The 22,588-nt window shown below is 46.8% G+C and overlaps 1 protein-coding gene and 1 long non-coding RNA gene across 2 annotated transcripts in view; one reads left to right on the top strand and one right to left on the bottom strand.

Annotated features, from left to right (window-relative positions):
- LOC307205503 (hemicentin-1-like) overlaps window positions 1–16,955 on the bottom strand; it is a 157,725-nt gene extending 140,770 nt beyond the window's left edge. The window contains exons 1-5 of the mRNA XM_079957927.1: window positions 16,566–16,955; window positions 15,361–15,638; window positions 12,809–13,153; window positions 1,944–2,288; window positions 1,526–1,828 (exon numbers count right to left, since the gene is read on the bottom strand). Of these exons, the coding sequence (XP_079814053.1) occupies window positions 1,526–1,828; window positions 1,944–2,288; window positions 12,809–13,153; window positions 15,361–15,412 (1,045 nt within the window). The 5' untranslated portion in view covers window positions 15,413–15,638; window positions 16,566–16,955. The remainder of the gene's footprint in view (window positions 1–1,525; window positions 1,829–1,943; window positions 2,289–12,808; window positions 13,154–15,360; window positions 15,639–16,565) is intronic.
- On the top strand, window positions 7,384–21,991 carry LOC307205913. Its single transcript, XR_013834186.1, has 2 exons — window positions 7,384–8,962; window positions 21,953–21,991. It is a non-coding gene; the product is annotated as an uncharacterized lncRNA (long non-coding RNA).
- Window positions 21,992–22,588: the final 597 nt, after the last annotated feature.

Below are 22,588 nucleotides of genomic sequence, written 5' to 3'. Positions count from 1 at the left end.
GTGTCTCATTTTATGAAGGAAAAGCCGAGTGGAAGCCAAGTCTTGCCAAAAGTGTCTATCTTTGAAGTGCCTTTACGTACCCTTCTGTGGTGATTTCTAGAGTTGTTTCCATTATTGGCCGATTCCTAATTGGGCTGCTGATAATAGTAAAAATACAAAGTCTCTGCATTTAAGGTTATTGTTTAAATCTGAGTCTAATGATAAGAAGGCAAGAGCTGATGTGGGTGGAGGGGATTGCTGCATAATTTTGGAAATACCGTAATGTGAAAACCTTTTCCCAAAAGGAGTTTTACAAGATGGACCTCCACTGTACATGGAAATATGAGCCTTTCCAGCATAAGGGAGAGATGCTAGGGTTTATTTTGGCTGGGTGGGATGGAGTCCAGTGCCACTGATAGACGAACAAAGATGGTTTGTAGTGACAGGTTGTGCCACATTGATTGCCGTTTATTATCGGGTCACTGGCCTGTTTGAAATCTGCTTGTTGTTGTTTTTGTTTCTTTAAATATAAGAGATTGCCACTTTAATAATAATTTTGAAAGTATTAAATGCCTCCAAAATGTATTAGATGCTTTCACTGATATTATATAACAATCACCCCATCATTACTTTGCACACTGTTCATCTTACCTCATCATCACCATCTTCTGGGTGGCTCCTGAGCTCCAGGTATCCTCCCCTTTCTCTCGCATCACCGAGCGAACACCTGTGGAATGCAACATGAGAGACATTATTTAGTTCATGGCACTGACCAGTCTCTCTCACTTGGAATAGGCAAAATAAAAGAAGAGATATATTTGGCAGGAAGCCCCCATCTCAGGCGAGATGGGAAGAAGATCAATAGAGATGGTCCTACCTCTTCTATTCCTTTCTAATCTGATCTTCCAGCACATCCAATTCACCATCACCATCACCATTAGCACCAGAAGAACTATGACTGAGGAGATAAGCCATGGACTCCAACTCGAGAGCTGAAGGCGTCCACCTGTAATGAGCAATAAGAGTTTCTCAAAACATTTTAATAACAGCCGCCAGAGTCTCACAAAACCATGGAATTGTAGAGTTGGAAGGGACAACTAGAGTAATCTAGTAAAACCCCCTGTGTTGAAGGGATCTTTTGCCCAAGATGGGGCTTAAACTCATGACCCCAAGATTTGGAGTCTCATGTTCACACTTAGCTGAGAGCAGTAGAATAAATATCAAGAGATAAACAAGTGTTGCTAATCTATACCACCTGTATTGCAATGATTTGGGCTGTGAATGCCCTGTCAGACACACATGACTGCCCTGAATCAATGTCTTAAGCTAGGAATAGGAGGGGATGGGGGCAGCAGCAGCAATTCACAGGATCTGATCAGTCTTCAAGGAGCTCTGTGTATGCTCCGATCCTGCTCACAAGCATGTGAAGAGCAGCATTTATTAATACAAACACATCTCCTCAAACCCCTCATGTTAAGGGCCAGTCTGCGTATTTACCACCACAAGCACCTCCTCTGGATAATGAAGGAAAGGATATATTGCCCACCTTCATCACTCTGGCAGATGTTGAGCAAGTCAAAGGAGGCTCCCTTTTGATCAACAGGATTCCTGACCAGGCAGGTGAATTTGGAGTCCAAAGAACTGTTCCAGAAGGAGATATGGAGCTCCCGGCCATTGTCAGAAACCTGGTACTGATTCACACTCTTTCCTAAGGCCTTGTGTGGACCCCCTGTTTCCCAGGAGATACTGAGATCTTCCCTTCCAGGTGTGTGGCATCGCAAGGTCACATTACATCCACCTGGAGTCTTGGATTCCACTTGGTGGTGAATCTGTGGTGTTGGCACTGGCTCTGTGGAACGCAAATGAAAACAGCATAAGGTTTGGGTCCCACCTCTCCCAGTACCTATGTTGCAAAGTGGTGCTGATCCTATTTCATGAGCCAAACAGTGAAAGCAATAACTTACCATAAACAGTGAGGCTGAAACGCTGTTCTTGAAACTGTGTCTTAGTAAACCAGATGCGAGCATTGTAGATCCCACTGTCATCCAACTCCAGGTCTTTGATCCTCAGTGTTGTCTCGTCCACCATGTCTAGCCGTTGTCCAAATCGGCCCCCGGAAATTGGGTGCTCCAGTTTCCCATGTCTGAATTCCCCCCACCAATAGCCCAGGTTATGCCTTTGTGGGCGGAAGTCCCATTCCATTTTCTCCACTGTTATTCCTAGAGATACATTGGCAGGAAACAAGACTGATCCTCCCAGGATTCCCTTCACCTGATGGGTTGGATTTTCCACTGCATGGCTTAAAGTTTCTAGTGAGGGGAGGGTGGTGGGAGGAGATTCAAACAAAGGGGGAAATTAGTATCATTATTGTTTTTAGCTCCATCATGAGGTCCCAGAGTAGGTTACTGCAATTTAAAATGCAGTCTTAAAATGTAATAAGGAGGGTCCTAAATATTATTTTGCAGAGGACTTCTGCTTTTCTTCACTTCACTGAAGAAGAAAATTAGCTTCTAATGGATTGTGATTATTAATCGATTGCAATTATTAATAGACTGCAAGAGGGAATCAATAAGAACTTTATAATGCTTATGGATTAACTGAATAAATGGAACTGTGGGAAATATTGGGATGTTATGTGGCAATACCCTCCTACGGAGGACTTGAACTTTGATTTATTAGGGTGTTGTTGAGATATCAGCTTGTCATTGGATTGGAAAGAATTCAAAGTAAAAGCTAGAAATCAGCCCGGAGTAATGGCCAGATGCCAGACCGCTTTCGTTTTTAAGAGAAGCAAGATTGTGATAAGTCACTATGCAGTAATATTGAGTCCTTGGAGTGTGTGTGGGGGGGGGAATGCCGAAAATTATTGATTGCAACAAGAAAGGAAGGTTGAATGTTTAAAAAAAACACACATTCCACACAGAGTTACCAGATATAAAATCCTCTTCCAAACTAAAGGATATGGAACAGTTAAATCCAAACGAAAGTCAACACATCAGTGGCTCTTAAAATAAAGGATCAACATTGGAACTATATTATTGGATTAAATAAGCAGAATGGAGGTGGGAACAAGGAAGCAACATGTCCTAAAAATCGCCTAAAATCAGAACAGGGCAAGTCAACCAAAATGTTTAATTTGGAATCTGACAATTGGCTTTTTTAATTGAATTATGATTTGGTATTTTAATTATATGGTCATATTGGATTGTTATTAATAAAAAAATATTAAAATTATTATAAAGTAATAAAATAAAAATTATATTGTAGGTGTCAACGTTAGGGTAAAGAGGTGACTCTACAGCATATAATGGAAACTCTACACTAAAGGTGCCATGTGCAACTCTGTGGGGAGGGACGTCTACAGTTTAGCAGCCTGTCACAAAGAAGGTCCTCTTCTGGGCTGGCACTCCCCCAAAAGTTTGAGGGAGATGAAACTACCAAGAGTGCCCCTTCTGCTGGTTTTAACAGTTGAGATGGACTATGGGGAGCTCCCTTTGAAGCCAGCTAGGGTGTTCTAGGAGGGTTCCAACTGGGGAGAGGAGTCCCTGAGTGCTAGTGACCAATATTGCCAATATGGTTACCAGATTTTTTCCAATGAATCTGGGGACACTTTTTGTTGTTTTGTTTTTCTTTTGAAGCTGAGTAGCAACAGGGAGTCAGTGGTGGGGATGGTGAGGCAAAAGACCCTGGGCCCAAGCACACATGCATATTGCACAAATGTGCAAAACCCTTCTTTCACACCCTGTGAAACAAAAATGCACAGAGTTTTTAAAAAACTGGGCAACGGTGTGCTGCCTGCCCGTAACTCCCAAGCCTTCCCCAATCTCCTGCCCCTTTCCCCCTTTGTTTTGACAGATCAGGGAGTTGTGGGCGGGTGGCAGTTGCCCAGGAGGGGTGCAAGGCACGTGGTTTCTCTGCCAGGCAAAGTGCAAAGCCCTTCTTTTGCACCTGTTTCGCCTTCGGCGGTGGCAGTTGCAGCGACAGCCGCAGCAGCCTGGAGTCAGCCTGGTAGTGCAGTTGGCTCTGGCTGGCTTCAGGAGCTGCTCGCTGCCATGGTGACTGCCATTTTTTATTGAAGGAAGTTACATCAGAACTTTGTCCTCGCTGGAAGTTCCAGCAAGGAAAAATGGTGGGCGCCACAGCAGCGGGCACCTCCTGAAGCCAGCCAGAGCCAACTGCACTACGAGGCTGGCTCCGGGCTGCTGAGGCTGTCGCTTCCACATTTGCCAGGGACAGATTTGCAAACCTGGGGACATTCTGGGAACGGGATTTGTCCGGGGACAGATTTGCAAATCTGCGGACTGTCTCCGGGAACCGGGGACATCCAGTGATCCTACAATAATTTCCCTCTTCATGATAAATCAAACTCAGAGTGCCCCCTCCATGCATGTAGGTGGTTACTTGTGGTTTCTGAGTGAGAGAGAGAAAGAAAGAAAGCAGTGAAGTCCTTACCCAAGGAAGAGAACAGCAATAGTCTGAAGAAGAGGTCTTCTGTGAGAAAAATCCACCATCGTATCTCTCCAGAGGTGCAGGAAGGCATGAGTGGCAGTCATGCACCAGACTAAACGTTTCTGTGACTCACTGATGGAGAGACTTGCGCCTGTTGAGCTCAGGTCCTGCTGGGGCTTCCCCTTGTGGCATCTGTTTCACCACCCTGAGAAGGACAGCTTCATTCTTCTGCACAGGATAGGTGCTCTAAAATAAGCCGGTTCATCCATCCTATAAGCATAGCCCGAGTACAGGGCCTGATCTGCAAGAGTTGTGAAATTTTTGACAAAAGGAATCAGATCAGATCCTTCTCTTTGTACCAGCAAAGGCTGTCTGTGCACGCTTTCCCTCCCCTTCTCATTCCCTCCTTTGTTTCCGTTTCCTCCTTTCACTGCTCTTCGTTCCTCCTGCTCATAAACCAGGAAGGATCAGTGGAGGAGGAGAAAGAGGGTGTGAGCTCAGGTTGTTTCTCTCCGTGTTATACACCTGCCTGTCAAAGGTTTCTGTTACTAATAGGTGTTTGATTCTCACCAATATTTGGAGATCACTGCTCTTTGTTCCTCCCCTTATAAACCAGGAAGGATCAGTGGAGGAGGAGTGTGTGAGCTCAGGGTGCTTTTTTGTGTTATACACCTGCTTGTGTGCCTGTCAAAGGTTTCTGTTAAGAAAAGTTGTTTGATTCTCACCAACATTTGGAAATCACCAACCTTTTGGAATCCTGTAAAACCACTGAAAAGAAGAGAAACAATTGCAAATGTTCAACGCACCACAGCAGTGGAGACTGTTCCCTTAGGGTGAGTGGGGCACTGCCTGGTTCAGCCTGTCCTTAGCCAGTCCACACCTGTCTTCTTTTTCCACTTTCAGCTAGCCCAGGCACTGCCTCCTCCTTAGTATCTGTGTTAGTCTTGCAGCTCTCAGTAGGGCAGGCAGTGAAAGAACTAGAATAATTTGGTTCTACCCAGTGCTTCTTTTCTTTAAAAAATGTTTAGGGATACTCTCATTGTGACTATAATCACCATTTTATAGTTCAAATCAGGAAAAATAAATACAGTAACTAAACAAAGTTTCACAAAGTGTTTAGGGGTATGCGTACCCCTGCGTACCCCCCAGAAAAAAAGCACTGGCTCTACCTATCATAGGCTATGGACCCACCTACAGTTGTGCTTTCTAACTTCCGCCTTCGTCATACACACAGATTATTCTACGAACTGAGCTCAAGAACAAAGATCACTATGGCGCTGCCCCACCCTCACCAGGAACTGGGTGCTAGTAATCAAGATCAGTTGGCTTAGATACTTCCCTCTTGACTGGGATTGATTGAGTTTATTTATATGTGTCCCTTCCACAATGGGCTCTGCCAGAAGTGGTAACAGCAAACATTCACAGCAAACATTCAAACACTCACAGCAAACACTCACAGCAAACATTCAAAACATCAAAATACAGAGCATTGGAAATGCAAATGTACGAAATATGGAATATGACAGTAAATTAAAAAATGATGGGAATGATTTTTTTTAGGAAATACAGAATAAATTCAATATTACCATCCATCCACCCCCCCACCCACCCCCCCAAAGAATCCAGGCTTAAGTACATAAATACAAAGCAACACAAGAGTTAACTGACAATAACTGGCTTAAATACAGTTCAGCCGGGAGGGGAAGATGGCATACAGCTGGCTCCCATATCCTTCTCCAGACCTTTCTAGGATCCTCCACATGGATGGCTCATTGAGCTCCCAGTCTAGCCAGTCCCTCTGGGTCTTTCTGCACAGGCAACTCCTCCCTGTCCCCAGCCTCCTCTGGCCAGAATGAGAAAGCAGTGGAGGAAAGGAGCAGAAGGTCTGGTGGGGTGAGAGCTCTTGTCAGTGGAATGTGCGCCCGCAGCAGGTGCCAAAACACATTGACCCTGAGATGGGGGACTTTCAGGGAGGAGGTCTAGTCTCCAGATGAGCTCAACATTGACAGTTGCTTTCCCCTTCATGACCAAGTAAACCTATATAGATTTTCACCCTATGCATTCAGCTTTTCCTACCCAGGGACTTACCCAGGGAAGAAAAGATCCATGGACCAAAAGAGAGAAGATTCACGTGGCTCCTGATTTTATTCCCAGGCATAAGAAAAGCTGTACTGAACAGCCCCAAAGCTCCCTCTAAGAGGGAGATAGTGCGAAGTAACTGACAAGCTTGTCCACAGCCATCCAGGCTGAGAAAGCTCTGAGCTAAAGATAAGAAATGTGCACCAGGTACCCACACAGAAATTCAATACAAGTTGCAGTTCTTATATTTTACACTATGACGACTTGAGGCATTACCCACACAGAAATTCAAATCTTCTGTAAGTCAGTTGCAGGTCATATCTTCTACACTATGACTACATATTGAGGTATAAACTTTTCTGTATATATGTTTAATAACTCCCCCCCCCGTTGATTTTAGCATTTAGTTTGAATCATAGAATTGTAGATTTCGAATGACTCCCAAGGATCATCTAGCCCAACCCCCTTCAATGCAGGAATCTTAGGTAAACCATCCATGACAGATGAAATTCCACACCTGTCTGAATTTTGCTTTGCTGTTCAGCAGTCAATTGATATATACAAACATGCATGGACTGGGGAAATGTGTGCGCATCAGTGCATGAATGTTTTGTATGCATTAATCATAAAGTGCACCAAGGAATACAAGCATTAGCGTTAAATTAAGCAAAATTGCTTTGCTAATATGGAGGGGGGGGATGGGACCCTGTGGACTCAAGGGAAGTTCTCTGTGGGCAAATGTGCATCCAGGGTCTCTAGCCCAGCTTATTTTGAGGGGTTCAGGGGGAGATCAAGCCACTCTGGGGTGGATATGGGTGGTGCTGAAGCTGGGATCCTGCCCCACTGATTTCCCCTGTTGAACCTGTGATTCTCTCTCCATCCTTCTTCTTTTGAAATACAAAACCTGGAGAACTTCTTCCTCTTGAGACAAAGTACAAGTTCAAGCTTCTCAAAAACTCTTCCCCTCCTTCCTCGTCTGAGACCACAACCACTGCCCAAGCTATGATGAGGGGTGAAGAAAAGAAAGAACAAAACAAAGATTGAACCAAAGGGCAAGAGGAACTGGCTCGTGTATAAATGTCATAATGTTTGCTTTGCACTTTCCAAGGGATCAATCTGTCAGGGTTGGCAGCACTACTCTTTGGAACTCCCTGCTTATTGACACCAGACAAGAACCGTCACTCTGCTGTTGCTAAATATTTGCCTCGCTCCTTTTTAGTCTCCCTGGTAGGGAAAATATGTCTCCATCCCAAAAGAAAGTCTCTTTTGTGGGTGTTTTGCCAGGGAGAGGGAAAACAACCTTGTGCTCCAGTCAAATGTATTGATGCAAAAGTTGGGTGCCTCCCCCCCCCCTCTGCCCAGTGGTGGAAAGAGCCCATGGGACCCCAGGCACCAAACAGGGTCTGTTTCCCTTTGGAGAATGGAAGGCAAGACAGAGACTGTTGTAGCTTTAAGAACTATGGTTTATTCACCTATTTACACCTTCAGTCTGCATGGAGGGATTCCAGATCTTATGGCTTGGTCACTTCAAGGGGCAGCAGAGCCTGCAGCCAACATGCAGCCAACACCTGGGGCAAGCGGAAAGGAGTTCTCTTTTATTGTTAGTGTCCCTCAATTGTTTGTGGGCACAAGTGCTAAACCCTCTCTGTTGTGCCTACCCCTTTTCCCAAAGAATGAGACAAGAGACCCAGAGTATGGGTTCAAATTGGCCACAATTTAATTGAGCTTCAAAAGTGGAAAACTTGGCACAGGCCTTGGCAGGTAACCCTCTCAGCCTGCCTGGCTGAGGAAATGCAGGCAGATGAGGTCCAGTGAGAGAGGACTTCAAAGCGCAAACTTACACAGCATGCCCTTCCGGGGAGTTTGACCTACATGCCGCCGCTCTAGGGCCAGGGACTCCCGGTTCTTGCCCTTTAACGGGCCCTGCAAGCACCGCCGCATGGGAAGGGAGCATGAATGCATCCCTGCTGGCTTGATGTTAGACTAAAGGATACCTTGCCAAGGCCTAAAACTGCCACCCGAGGCACCGGCGGATGGCGGTGTCGGGGAAGCCATGCCCCCCCATCACTGCAAAAAACAAAAAGGCCGCCCCCACGGCCTTTCTGGGTGCCTGCCCAGAAAAGAAAGGTTGCAAAATTGCAGCCTAGCCTGACGGAGGGGCCATGCCCCTTTCAACCAGGCCAGAATTTACTTTAATCCGACCACCAGGACACGCTCCTGATGATCCTGATCCTGGAAGGAAGAAAACCAAAAGAGGCTTGGACAAAGGGTTCAGCCTCTTTTCTTTGGCCTTTGCCCCACCCCAGGCTGGCCGGCCATCCATTGTCCTCCCTGGCCAAGGGTGGGTCAAAGGCCAGCCCAAGCAGGTGGGAGGCACCCGCCCAGGTGAGCCCCGCTCATTGTCGCAATCCCCGCCGACCTGTGGGGAAGGGAGGGTGGAAATTTCTGTTTTCAGGTTAGGTAGCCATGTTAGTCTGACACAGTCAAAATAATACTAATAAAAATAGTCCAGTAACACATTAGAGACCAACTAAGTTTGTTCTATTTATAAGCTTGGGACTCCTGGCTCTCAAGGAGATTCCAACTATAGTCACTGGATGAGTCTTGGTATGTGGCTCTCTGTCTTGGTCACAGGACTTTGGGGGCCAGTGTTTAAGGCTGCTGGGTAGGCTGTAGCTCCGGCTCAACTGGAAGCATTGAGAGATCTTCGATAGGTCTTTCAACAGATGGACCCTCGATGAATTCATTGGCAGTGGCTCCCGGAGATGTTACTGATGTCTCATGTTGGGATGCAGTGTGGAATTTCTGAGGGCTGTTTCTGAGATTGTATAAAATCCAAGAGAAGGAAAGAATTCCCTGGGTAGTGCGGAACTGCTCAAGAATTCCTCTCTGTCCGAGTCAACCTGCAAGGTTGGTCTATGGGATACAGTGTTCAATCAGCATTGAGGCCAGCTCTTCCATCTCCTTGGCAGCCGCTTGCAATGTTGCCTCTGCAGGGACATCTTGGCAAAAAGGAGGTGCTGCTCCCATGCTTCTTCCTGATGTATATATTTATGCATTTCTTGATCCAATGCAGATTTTTATTTCTCTGCCTCCCTTGTTCCTGATGAATATCTTCACTCACCCAGTCTTTCCTGTGCTGTTTCCATCAACAGCAAGACTGGAGAGGAGTGCCTTAGACACTCTTGTAGGTGCCGGTCATGAAGGCATTCCTGAGATACATTGCTCTCAAGGAGACCCCATCCATAGTCACTGGATAAGTGTTGGTATGTTGCCCTTTGGCCTGGTCACGGGACTCTTGGGATGAGTATTTAAAGGTGCTGGGTAGGCTGTAGCTCCGGCTCAACTGGCAGCTTTGGGAGATCTTCAATGGGTCTTTCCCCTGAGGAACCTTCAATGAATTCCTTGGCAGTGACTGCAGGATATGTGCCTGATCTCCCATGTTGATCTGTGGGATGCAGTGTTCAATCTGCATTGGAGAAAAAATATGACAGGTGGAACTCTGGGGATTCAACTCCTAAAAGAATTTCTGGGCTTCTGGGCTCACCTGAACCCTGGAGAAAATTAAAGTCCCGTCCAGGTCCAGAGTTCTCTAAGAAAGGATACCCATTTGCATCTTTCCTGCACCTCAGTTCCAGCCTTTAGGGCTTGCTTTCCAGTTCCACTGGAGAACATGCCATAACTAAGTTCCTAAGAGAGTGGGTGGAATTGGCCATTTGGAATTGACAAAAATATGTCATTTCCATTCTCCAGCACTCAGTTATTATCATTGATAAAAGGATAAAATTAGTATTTTGGGGAGAGTCCAGAACAGTTGGTGAGGGGAGAGCACAATCCTGTTGGGTTCACTGGGGGGAAGAATGTGGGAAGCGGAGCCCTGCAGCCAGAGGGCTGGATTCTTCATTCACTAGCTGGAGAGAGGAGGGTTCAATTCTGCTCACTTTAACTGGGCATGCATGTTCCCCTGATGGGAACAGGATCTTTGCACAAGCTGCCTGCCTCCCCTTGTGCCATAATTCATTTGTTAGGTCTTTTGACCAGGAGGTTTGGGTCACTGGCCTGCTTTTGTTTTCTTTAATCCAAATAATTTGTATTGGTTTAATGTGAATACAAGGACGATATGTAACTACAGTAACTTGTCCAATGGTATATTCTTATTAAGTTTCATGTGCAGCACACAGTACCGAAACAATACATTTATTTATGCATTGTCAATTCAAGTATCCTCTCCTCAGAGATTCTTATGCTGTGCGTGGAATAAAAATATACTCTGCCCCATTTTATAAAGGAATAGAATGGCAGCAAAGTCTCGCCAAAAGTGTCTATTTTGAAGTGCCTTTAATTACCCTTCTATGGTGAGTAAGATGTTCAGATAGAGCCACATTCCAAATGTTATTTACCCAGTTTTCAGTGGGGATTTCTGGGAAACTGTCGTGTGACGGGCCAATGGCCGTAATAAAGATCAATCCAATCCAATCCAATCAGTGGGGATTTCTATAGATTGTTTCCAGTTATTGTTTAAATTTGAGTCTAATCATAACAAGGCAACAGCTGATGGGTAGAAGGGATTGCTGCATAATTTTGGAAATAGCGTGAAACACCTTTTCCCAGTAGGAGTATCACAACATGGAGCTCCACCATAAATGGAACTATGAGCCTTTCCAGCATAAGGGAGAGATGCTAGAGTTTATTTTGGCTCGATGTGATGGAGTCCAATACCAGCGAAAGGTAATTTTAAGAGAAGCCTCCTGCAGACGAGCAGAGATGGTTCGTAGGGAAGGGTTGTGCCAAATTGATGGCTGTTTATTATCGGGCCACTGGCCTGTTTGAAATCTGTTTCTTCTTGTGTTTGCTGTTGTTTCTTTAAAAATAACAGATTGCATCCCAAATGTATCAGATGCTTTCATTGTTATTATCTACCAATCTTTCCTTTGCACACCGATCATCTCACCTCATCATCACCATCTTCTGTGTGGCTCCTCTCTGAGTTCAAAGAGCGAATACCTGTGGAGTGCAAAATGAGACACATTATTGAGTCCATGGCACTGACCAGTCTCTGCCGCTCAGGATAAGCAAAAGAAAGGTAGATGTATATTAGGCAGGAAGCCCCCATCCTACCTCTTTGATGCCTTTTAAATATGATCTTCCAGCCCATCCACACCAGCACCAGCACCAGCACCAGAAGAACTATAGGGGAAAGGATAAGCCATAGAATCCAGAGTCCAAGCTCTCCACCTGCAATGAACAATAAGGGTTTCTCAAAACATACTCTAATAACAACCGACAGAATGACTGACTCTCATAGAAGTAAATTCCTTCCAGTAGCACCTTAAAGACCAACTAAGTTAGTTCTAGGTATGAGCTTTCGTGTGCATGCACACTTCTTCAGATACACACAGACCATGATACACACAGAATTCTTCAGATACACACAGACTATGGCAGACCAACACGGCTACCTATCTGTCTCATAGAAGTGTAGAGCTGGAAGGGGCAAATAGAGTCATTTAGTCCAACCCCTTGCATTGCAGGAATCTTTGGCCCAAGGTGGGGCTTGAACCCATGACCCCAAGATTCAGAGTCACGTGCTCACACCTGGCCGAGAGCAGTAGAATAAATAACAAGAGATTAGCAAGTGTTGCTAATCTGTCCCATTCATATTGCAATGATTCGGGCTGTTAATGCCCTGTCAGACACATTTGCCTGCCCTGATTCAATTTCTTAAGGCAGTCCGCAATTTCTTATCCTGCTCACAAGCATATGAAGAGGGGCATTTATTAATACAAACACATCTCCTCAAACCCCTCATGTTAAGGGCCAGCCTGCCTTTTCGCCACCACAAGCACCTCCTCTGGATAATGAAGGAAAGGATATATTGCTCACCTCCATCACTCTGGCAGATGATGAGCAAGTCAAAGGAGGCTCTCTTTTGGTCAATGGGATTGCTGACCAGGCAGGTGAATTTGGAGTCCAAAGAACTGTTCCAGAAGGAGACACGGAGCTCCCGGCCATTGTCAGAAACCTGGTACTGATTCACACTCTTTCCTAAGGCCCTGTGTGGATTCCCTGTTTCCCAGGAGATACTGAGATCTTCCCTTCCAGGTGTGTGGCATCGCAAGGTCACATTACATCCACCTGGAGTCTTGGATTCCACTTGGTGGCATATCTGTGGTGTTGGCACTGGCTCTGTGGAAAACAAATGAAATCAGCATAAGGTTTGGGTCCCACCCCTCCCAGTACCTATGTTGCAAAGTGGTGCTGATCCTACTCCATGAGCCAAACACTGAAAGCAATAACTTACCATAAACAGTGAGGCTGAAACGCTGTTCTTGAAACAGTGTCTTAGTAAACCAGATGCGAGCATTGTAGATCCCACTGTCATCCAACTCCAGGTCTTTGATCCTCAGTGTTGTCTTGTCCACCATGTCTAGCCGTTGTCCAAACCGGTCAGTGGGACTTGGGTGATCCAGTTTCCCATGACTGAATTCCCCCAGCCAGAAGCCCAGGCCACCCCTTTGGGGTAGAAAGTCCCACTCCATTTTCTCCACTGTTATTTCTAGAGATACATTGGCAGGAAACAAGACTGTTCCTCCCAGGATACCCTTCAGCTGATGGGTTGGATTCCCCACTGCACGGCTTAAAGTTTCTAGTGAGGGGAGGGTGGTGGGAGGAGATACAAACAAAAGGGAAAATTAGTATCATTATCATTTTGAGCTTCTTATCCATCCTCTTTTATGAGGTCCCAGAAGAGGTTACAACAATTTAAAATGCAGCATTAAAACGTGAGCAGGAGGGTCCACCAATGATATGGCAGGTATCAATGGTAGGATAAAGAGATGAATCTTCAGCATATAATGGAAACTCTACACTCTTCGGGGAGGGACATCATTCCACAGTTTAGCAGCCTGTCACAAAGAAGGTCCTCTGCACTGTCTCCCCACTGCCTCCCACCCAGCTGTAGGGCGGCTGAGGCCCCACGGTGTCCCCCATCCCATCCCTCCCTAAGGGCACCATGCGCCCCATGCTGAGTCCCTATGGGTGGTGTCAAGGTGATCCGTGGGTGCTTGTGGAGAAAACAGCCCAGGATTCCAGCCTGTCTTTTACAAGATTTATTAAGTGCAAAACTATGTACAATACGGAGCTCTTGAAAGCATGTCTGCCTCAATCACTTTCAGTTTCCGGAAGTGGCTCTCGCCTGTTCCCCCTCCAGCAGAAAAGCTTCCAGAAACCCCTCCTTCTTCTCCTCTCCATACATGAAAAACTAAGTGCCGGAAGCTGCTCCTTTCTCTCTACTATAATCTTCTCCCTCTCATCTTCTGTGTCTCCTGACAGTCCCTCCTCCTTGGACTCTGACAAAGTACAGCTGCTCATCCGAGGAGGCTCTCTGTACATTCTGTCCTCTCCCCTCTTCTCTGCAAACTGATTCCTGACAGGTGGTATGTGCCACCCCTGGGCACGCTGCCCTAGGTGCCTGAGAGGCTTCCTGCACTGCCTCTCATTGGCTAGATAGCCTGGCAGACAGTGCTGGGGTGGAGTCAGTGGTCACAGTGCATGTTGGCACCAGTGACATGGGGAAATGTAGTCTAGGGGTCCTGGAAGCCAAATTTAGAATGTTGAAAGTCAGGACCTCTAAGGTAGCTTTCTCTGAAATACTAAGAGTTTCATATGCAGGGCCAGATGGACAAGCAGAGCTGTTTGGTCTCAGTTGTGGATGACATGATAGTGTTTGGGGAAGGAGTTTGGGTTTGTTCTGCATTGGGGAACATTCTGGGGCAACTTGGGTCTGTACAAAAGAGATGGGCTGTTTTATTTTAAAATAAAAAGCTGGCAGAGCAGCTTTTAATTCTTTCATGAAAATTTAAATGTGGGTGGCTGAGAATGAGGCTGCAGGGGCACCATATAGCAATTCAGAGAGAATTTAGGCAGCACAAATATAAGATGGGGGCCACCTGGCTTGCTAGTAGTACATGTGAAGGAGATCTTGCAGTCTTAGTAAATCACAAGTTTAGCAGGAGTCAACAGTGTGATGCAGCGCACATAGTTTCTACTGAAGCTTCAAATGCTCAAACTGGTACGATACATTGGCAAGACATGATCTGGATATGCAGCAGGTGCCATTTCTGGCTAGGGATGGCCACAACTCAGCACAGCACAAGGGCATGTTCCTGGGGCTGCACAAGAAAATGGGAACTCCTCTGGAAGGGCTGGCTCTGACTTGCTCTGGCATTCCTGGGACCTATGCAAAGGGGGAGAGGACTCTTCTAGAGCAGAGAAGGCAGCCTCCTCCTGAGAGATGGGGTGGGGCAGCCTCGGTCAGCTCCAGAGGTGGAGCCAGTGAGGCCACAAATAGAGTGGTTGAGTCATAGCCTGACTCTGGCAGCTCTGAAGATGACGCCAGTGCTGCACACTAGGGTGACTCACAGGGAGCCTGGATGGGACAAGGGGAACCCTCCCCACTAAGACCTTTCTAGGATCCTCCCTCTGGCTGGCTCATTGAGCTCCCCATGGTCTGTCCCAGTCTAGCTGGTCCCTCTGGGGCTTCTCCTCCCTGTCCCCAGCCTCCTCTGTCCAGCGCCCCAAACCCCCTGGGCCCACGACAGCCACCATGATTGGGCCAGAATGAGAAAGCAATGGTGGAAAGAGGAGAAGGTCTGGTGGGGTGGGGGCTCTTCAGTGGAATGTGAGCCCCCAAAAGGTGCCAAACCACATTGACCTGGGGGGGGGGGAGGGACTTTCAGGGAAGAGAACTATTCTCCAGATGAGCTCAGCATTGTCAGTTACTTTTGCCTTCCTGACCAAGCAAACTTACAGCTTTTCACTCTATGCATCCAGCTTTTCTTTGCAAGAACTTACCCAGGGAAGAGAAGATCAATAGACCAAAGGAGAGAAGGATCACAAAATTCATGAATATTTCAGGCCAGGAATATAGGGAGCCTCAGGTGTGGCTTCTGCTGGTGGAGAGTTGATTTGCCCACAGTTGTACAGCAACAGGCTTCTGCTTTTATTCCCAGGCATAAGAAATGCTGCACGTCACCGCCCCAAAGCTTGCCAAAGGAGGAAACTGCATGCGAGCAAAGATTGCAAAGCATTTGAGGCAATGAAACAGTCTTACAGACTGAGTAAGCTGTGAGCTAAAAATAGGAAATGCTCACGAGGCGCTCTATTTGTGGCCTCACTGTACTGAAATTCAGTAGAAGTTGCAGGTCTTCTCTTTCACACTATGACAACACGAGGCATTAACTTTACTGTATCTATGTTGAGTTTGGTATCTATGTTGCTTTTAGCACTTAGTTTGAAGCAGAATCATAGAATGGTAGAACTGGAAGGGTTCCCAAGGGTCATCTAGACCAAACCCCTTCAATGCAGGAATCTTAGCTAAACCATCCATGACAGATGAAATCCATACTTGTCTGAATTTTGCTTTGCTGTTTCGCAGCCAATTAATATGTACAAACTTGCATGTACTAGGGAAATGTGTGTACATCAGTGCATGCATGTTTTGTATGCATTGATCATAAAGTGTTCCAAGTGGACACCAGCGAGGTCTCCCCCCCCCCCAATTTTTCACGGTAACAGACAAAATAACATCGAAGTGGCTACACATGTCTCTTTCATTTTGCAGGGGAGAACAATAAGAAATAAGTCCATATCTTTTGGGATTAATAACAAATGACATCCCCATAAATAAGAAAATGATATTCTTATATGCATCAACTGCCGCAAGAGTTCTTATAGCAAAGAACTAGAAGGGAGAAACTAATACCCAGAATAATAGATTGGCAAATCGAAGTTATTGAATTTGTTGAATTGGCCAAAATGATGGCAGCTATCAGAGGTCAAAATTTAATTAAAAAATGGAGTTGCGTGAATGAATATACAAAAAAACACTGCTTCGGGACAGAAATATTGATATGTAAAGAACAAAGTTTGTAAGGGGAAAAGGTTACAAATGCAGGTAAAATCAGAATATTTGTCAAATACAATATAACAACACAACTAAAGATAAGTTATAGAACTAAGGTCAAGCAACGATGGAAGGAAGTCAAATTTTAACTCACATTTCGAGTTCTGTTGAACCAATGTTGGGGGTGGTGGGGTGAGGTGGTGGGATGCTTTGTGTTACTAACATGTACTTATGAGAAAACCTGGTGGTGTGGAACTGCTCGAGAAATCCTCTCTGTCCGAGTCAACCTGCAGGGGAAGAGAAAATATGACAGGAGGGACTCTGGGGATGCAACTCCTACAAGAGTTTCTTGGTGTTTGGGCCCACTTGACCTCTGGACAAAATTTAAGTCCTGTCCAGGTCCAGAGTTCTCTAAGAAAGGATACCAATTGGCCTAAAAGTGAGCATCTTCCCTGCACCTCAGTCCCAACCTTTAGGGCTAGCTTTCTAGTTCCACGGGCTCCTGGAGAACTTGCCATAATTAAGGCCATAAGAGAGCGGGTGGAATTGCCCATTTTGAATTGACATCTTCAGTCTGCATGGACAGATTCCAGATCTTATGGCTTGGTCATTTCAAGGGACAGCAGAGCCTGCAGCCAACATGCAGCCAACACCTGGGGCAAGCGGAAAGGAGTTCTCTTTTATTGTTAAGGTAAAGGTCAAGGGACCCCTGACCATTAGGTCCAGTCATGACCGACTCTGGGGTTTTAGCGCTCATCTCACTTTATTGGCTGAGGGAGCCGGCATACAGCTTCCAGGTCATGTGGCCAGCTAAGTGGACTAAGCCACTTCTGGCAAACCAGAGCAGCACATGGAAACGCCGTTTACCTTTCCACCTTCCCACCAGAGCGGTACCTATTTATCTACTTGCACTTGGGCTTTTGAACAGCTAGGTTGGCAGGAGCAGGGACCGAGCAATGGGAGCTCACCCCATTGCAGAGATTCGAAGCGCCGACCTTCTAATCAGCAAGTCCTAGGCTGTGTGGTTTAACCCACAGCGCCACCCACATGCCTCTTTTATTGTTTGCGGGCACACGCGCTAAACCCTGTCTATGGTGCCTACCCCTTTTCCCAAAGAATGAGACAAGAGACCCAGAGTATGGGTTCAAATTGGCCACAATTTTATTGAGCTTCAGAAGTGGGAAACTTGGAACAGGCCTTGGGAGGCAACCCTCTCAGCCCACCTGGCTGAGGATATGCAGGCAGATGAGGTCCAGTGAGAGGGGACTTCAAAGCGCAAACTTACACAGCATGCCCTTCCACTGACCTTGTCCCGGGAGTTTGACCTACATGCCACTGTTCTAAGGCCAGGGACTCCCAGTTTTTGCTCTTTAATGGGCCCTGCAAGCACCGCCGCATGGGAAGGGAGCATGAATGCATCCCCGCTGACTTGATGTTAAAGGATACTTTGCCAAGGCCTAGAACTGCCACCCGAGGCACTGGCAGACGGCGGTGTCAGGGAAGCCATGAACTTACTTTAATCTGACCACCAGGACACACTCCTGATGATCCTGATCCTGGAAGGAAGAAAACCAGAAGAGGCTTGGACAAAGGGGGTCAGCCTCTTTTCTTTGGCCTTTGCCCCACCCCAGGCTGGCTGGCCATCCATTGTCCTCCCTGGCCAAGGGTGGGTCAAAGGCCAGCCCAAGCAGGTGGGAGGCACCCGCCCAGGTGAGCCCCGCTCAGTGTCGCAAGAGGTGAGAAGACTCCTCTAGAGCAGACAGAGAAGGCAGCCTCCTCCTGAGAGATGGGGTGGGGCAGCCTTGGTCAGCTCCAGAGGTGGAGCCAGTGATGCCATATGCAGAGTGGTTGAGCCAGAAGCAGACTCTGGCAGCTCTGAAGACGAGGCCAGTTCTGCACACTAGGGTGACTCACAGGGAGCTTGGATTGGATTGGATTGATCTTTATTACGGCCATTGGCCCGTTACACGACAGTTTCCCATACCAACATATTATACATAAACCTCCAAATTTAAAATCGCCAAAACTAACAAAACAGGAACCGAAGCAAAGCAAGGCAAATAGACCGCCATCATACATTACAATAAATTTGTAACCTATACATCGCCCTCTGCTCATAAATCAAGGATATCAATGGTGATATCGCCTAAAACATAGATCATGGTTTAAAACAATGGTGATGTCACCTAAAACATAGATCATGGATTAAAACAATGGTGATGTCACCTAAAACATAGACCATGGATTAAAACAATGGTGATGTCACCTAAAACATAGATCATGGTTTAAAGGGGTTATCTGAACCACACAGGAGACCGTTTCTCTTCTTTTGGGATAGGACGCTGATCAAGAATCTGGCAACCATGAGTGATCTTAGGGGGTTATCATCAATTAGTAGATATCTCAGTTTGGCTTCAATCGTATCATCGGCAATTCCCTTAAGATATTGAGCAAGAAACTTGCTCCTGGCCGGTAAGTGAAAAGCACAGTCAAAAATTATGTGATGCAACGATTCCGGTGCCCCACAATTACAACCACATAAGAGCGATATCTGTCCATTGGAGAATCTATTTCTCAGCACGTTCGATGGAAAGGTGTTGAATCTTGCCTTTACAAAGGCATATCTATGAGCTGAGGAAGTTAAGGAATTCAAATAGTTTGGGAGCCTTAAGAGGGGTAAATACCAAGATTTAGAGGTGAGCAGGTACCATTGCCCAAAACCATTTTCTGCTGCAAGTCCATCTCCTCTAGCTTACAGATTACTGTTCTTTTAGCCACAGGGAGCTTGGATGGGACAAGGGGAACCCTCCCCACTAAGACCTTTCTAGGATCCTCCCCGTGGATGGCTCATTGAGCTCCCCAGGGTCTGTCCCAGTCTAGCCGGTCCTTCTGGGGGATCCTGCACATGTAACTCCTTCCTGTCCCCAGCCTCCTCTGGCCAGCACCCCAACACCCCTGGGCCGGTGACAGCCACCATGATTGTTTGGGCCAGAATGAGAAACAGTGGCGGAAAGGAGGAGAAGGTCCGGTGGGGTGGGGGCTCTTGTCAGTGGAATGTGAGCCCCCAGCAGGTGACAAAACATATTGACTCTGAGATTGGGGGGGGGAGAGGGACTTCCAGGGAGGAGGCCTATTCTCCAGTTGACCCCAGCACTCTCAGTTACTTTCCCCTTCATGACCAAGCAAACTTTTCACCCTATGCATCCAGCTTTTCATTGTGTGAACTTGCCCAGGGAAGAGAAGATCAATAGACCAAAGGAGAGAAGGATCACAAAATTCATGAATATTTCAGGCCAGCAATATAGGGAGCCTCAGGTGTGGCTGCTGCTGTTGGAGAGTTGATTTGCCCACACTGTACAGCAACAGGCCTCTGCTTTTAATCCCAGGCATAAGAAATGTTGCACGTCACCGCCCCAAAGCTTGCCAAAGGAGGGAAACCACATGCGAGCAAAGATTGCAAAGCATTTGAGGCAGTGAAACAGTCTTCCAGAATGAGTAAGCTGTGAGCTAAAAATAGGAAATGTCCACGGGGTGCCCACACAGAAATATAGAACTTCAGTCTGTCAGTTGCAGGTCTTCACTTTTACACTATGACAACATGACAACTTTACTGTATCTATGTTTAGTTTAGTATCTATGTTGCTTTTAGCACTTAGTTAGAAGCATAGGATCATAGAATGGTAGAATTGGAAGGGCTAACTAAGGGTCATCTAGTCCAATCCCCTTCAATGCAGGAATCTTAGCTAAACCATCCATGACAGGTGAAATCCACACTTGTCTGATTTTTGCTTTGCTGTTCAGCAGTCAATTGATATATGCAAACATGCATGTACTGGGAAAATGTGTGCACATCAGTGCCTGCATGTTTTGTATGCATTGATCATAAAGTGTTCCAGGTAATACAAACATTAGTAAAAATAGAACAACATATGTTAAATTAAGCAAAATTGTTTTCCTGAAATGGGGGGGGGGGGGAGATGAGACCCTGTGGACACCAGGGAGGTCTCTGTAGGCAAACGTGCATCAAGCGTCTGTAGCTGTTCTGGTCCCAGGGGGAGGTTACAGTTGGCGCGGTCAAAGTCTGGTCCTGGGTCACAAGTCTGGAAACAGTTCACAAAGAGCAAGGTGGCGTCCGAAGCAGGAAGCTGGGCGGGGACGGGAACTCTGGAAGGACAGGTCTGGGCCTGGGCAGAAGCAGGTCCCGCAACCTGGGACCGGGCTGACTGGCCTTTATCTTCCCTGAGGCCAGGGGCGGTCCCGGCCCCCAGGAGACCCGCCTCTCCTGGCCTTAAGGCGAGCACTCCTCCTGGGAGAAACCAGTTCCCTTCGCCTCTCTGCCCTGAGCCTCTGCAGCTCAGGAGAGGCTGGAGGGTTACTGGGACCAGGGGGAGACTCACCTTCCCCTGACAGGGCGGGGAGAGGCACATCTGTAGGCACTGTGTCCTCAATCACCTCCGGAGCCAGAGTGGATTCATCTGGTGTCTGCTCCTGAGGATCCGGCACAGGTGCAGACCCTTCAGATTCAAGACCCTGCCCCAGCTCAGCCGGCCCTGGAGACGGGGACTCCTGTGCAGGCTGGAATTCCTCCGGTTCAGCCTCTGAATCGGATTCCCAGGCCATCACAGTAGCTCAGTTTTTCTGACTGGTTCTGGGGCAGAAGAAGCCACTCCAGGGTGGATATGGGTCTGCTGCCCCACTTCTTTCCTCCCTGTTGAACTTGTGATTCTCTCTCTCTCTCTCTCTCTCTCTCTCTCTCTCTCTCTCCTTTTGAAACTTAACACCTGGATAACTTCTCCCCTTGAGACTAAATACAAGTTCAAGCTTCTCAAAAGCTCTCCCTCTCCTCCCTCATCAGCAAGAAGTACTGGCTCATGTATAAATGCCAAAATATTTGCTTTCCACTTCCAAGGGATCGATCTTTCAGGGTTGGCAGCACTACTCTTTGGAACTCCCTGCTTATTGACACCAGACAAGCACCATCACTCTGCTGCTGTTAAAATATTTGCCTTCCTCCCTTTTAGTCTCAATGGTAGGGAAAATATGTCTCCTTCCCAAACAAAAGTCTCTTTTGTGGATGATTTGCCAGGGAGAAGAGGGAAAACAACCTTGTGCTCCAGTCCACTGCATTGTTACAAAAGTTGGGTGCCTCCCCCCCTCTCTGCCCAGTGGTGGCAAGAGCCCATGGGATCCCAAGCACCCAAAGAGGGTCTGTGTTCCTTTGGATAAGGGAAGGCAAGACAGAGACTGTTGTAGCTTTAAGAACTATGGTTTATTCACCTGTTTACACCTTCAGTCTGCATGGAGAGATTCCAGATCTTATGGCTTGGTCATTTCAAGGGGCAGCAGCACCTGCAGCCAACATGCCCAAGATAGATCTCAGCTCTTCCTCCGCCTTCTTCCTCCCAGTAGCCCTCCCCCCCACCACGCACAGAGCTGTTACCCTGGCAACCTTCCAAATCCCCAGTCTCTGTTCACACCTGGGACAAGGGGAAAGGAGTTCTCTTGTATTGTTAGTGTCCCTCAGTTGTTTTCTGTTTTCAGGTAGGTAGCTGTGTTGGTCTTATGCAGTCCAAAAAATAATAATAAAAAAAAATAGTCCAGTAGCACCTTAGAGACCAACTAAGTTTGTCCTATGTATAAGCTTTCGTGTGCATGCACACTTCTTCAGATACACACACACATGTTTATAAAAGTGTTAACCAGAGTCCAAGCAAAGTAGGAAGAGAGAGGCACGGCACCTGGGTTTCCATCAGCAGGAAGGATGAAGAGGAGTGCCTTATATATTCTGGTTGCTAGTGGTGATGAAGGCATTCTTGAGACTCCTTGTTCTCAAGGAGACCCCCATCCATAGTCACTGGATAGGTTTTGGTATGTCGCTCTCTGTCCTGGTCACAGGACTTTGGGGGCCAGGGTTTAAGGCTGCTGGGTAGGCTGTAGTTCCGGCTCAACTGGAAGCATTGAGAGATCTTCAATGGGTCTTTTAACAGATGGACCCTCAATGAATTCATTGGCAGTGGCTCCCGGAGATGTTACTGATGTCTCATGTTGGGATGCAGTGTGTAATTTCTGAGGGCTCTGTGTCTAAGACTGCATAAGAATCAAGAGAAGGAAAGGATTCTCTGGGTAGTGCGGAACTGCTCAAAAATTCCTTTCTGTCCGAGTAAACCTGCAAGGTTG

Source organism: Podarcis cretensis (assembly GCF_951804945.1).
Source record: "Podarcis cretensis genome assembly, chromosome: 16".
NCBI lineage: Eukaryota > Metazoa > Chordata > Lepidosauria > Squamata > Lacertidae > Podarcis > Podarcis cretensis.
Note: the sequence above shows the minus strand (reverse complement) of the source record. Positions and strands in the feature narration are given on the sequence as shown.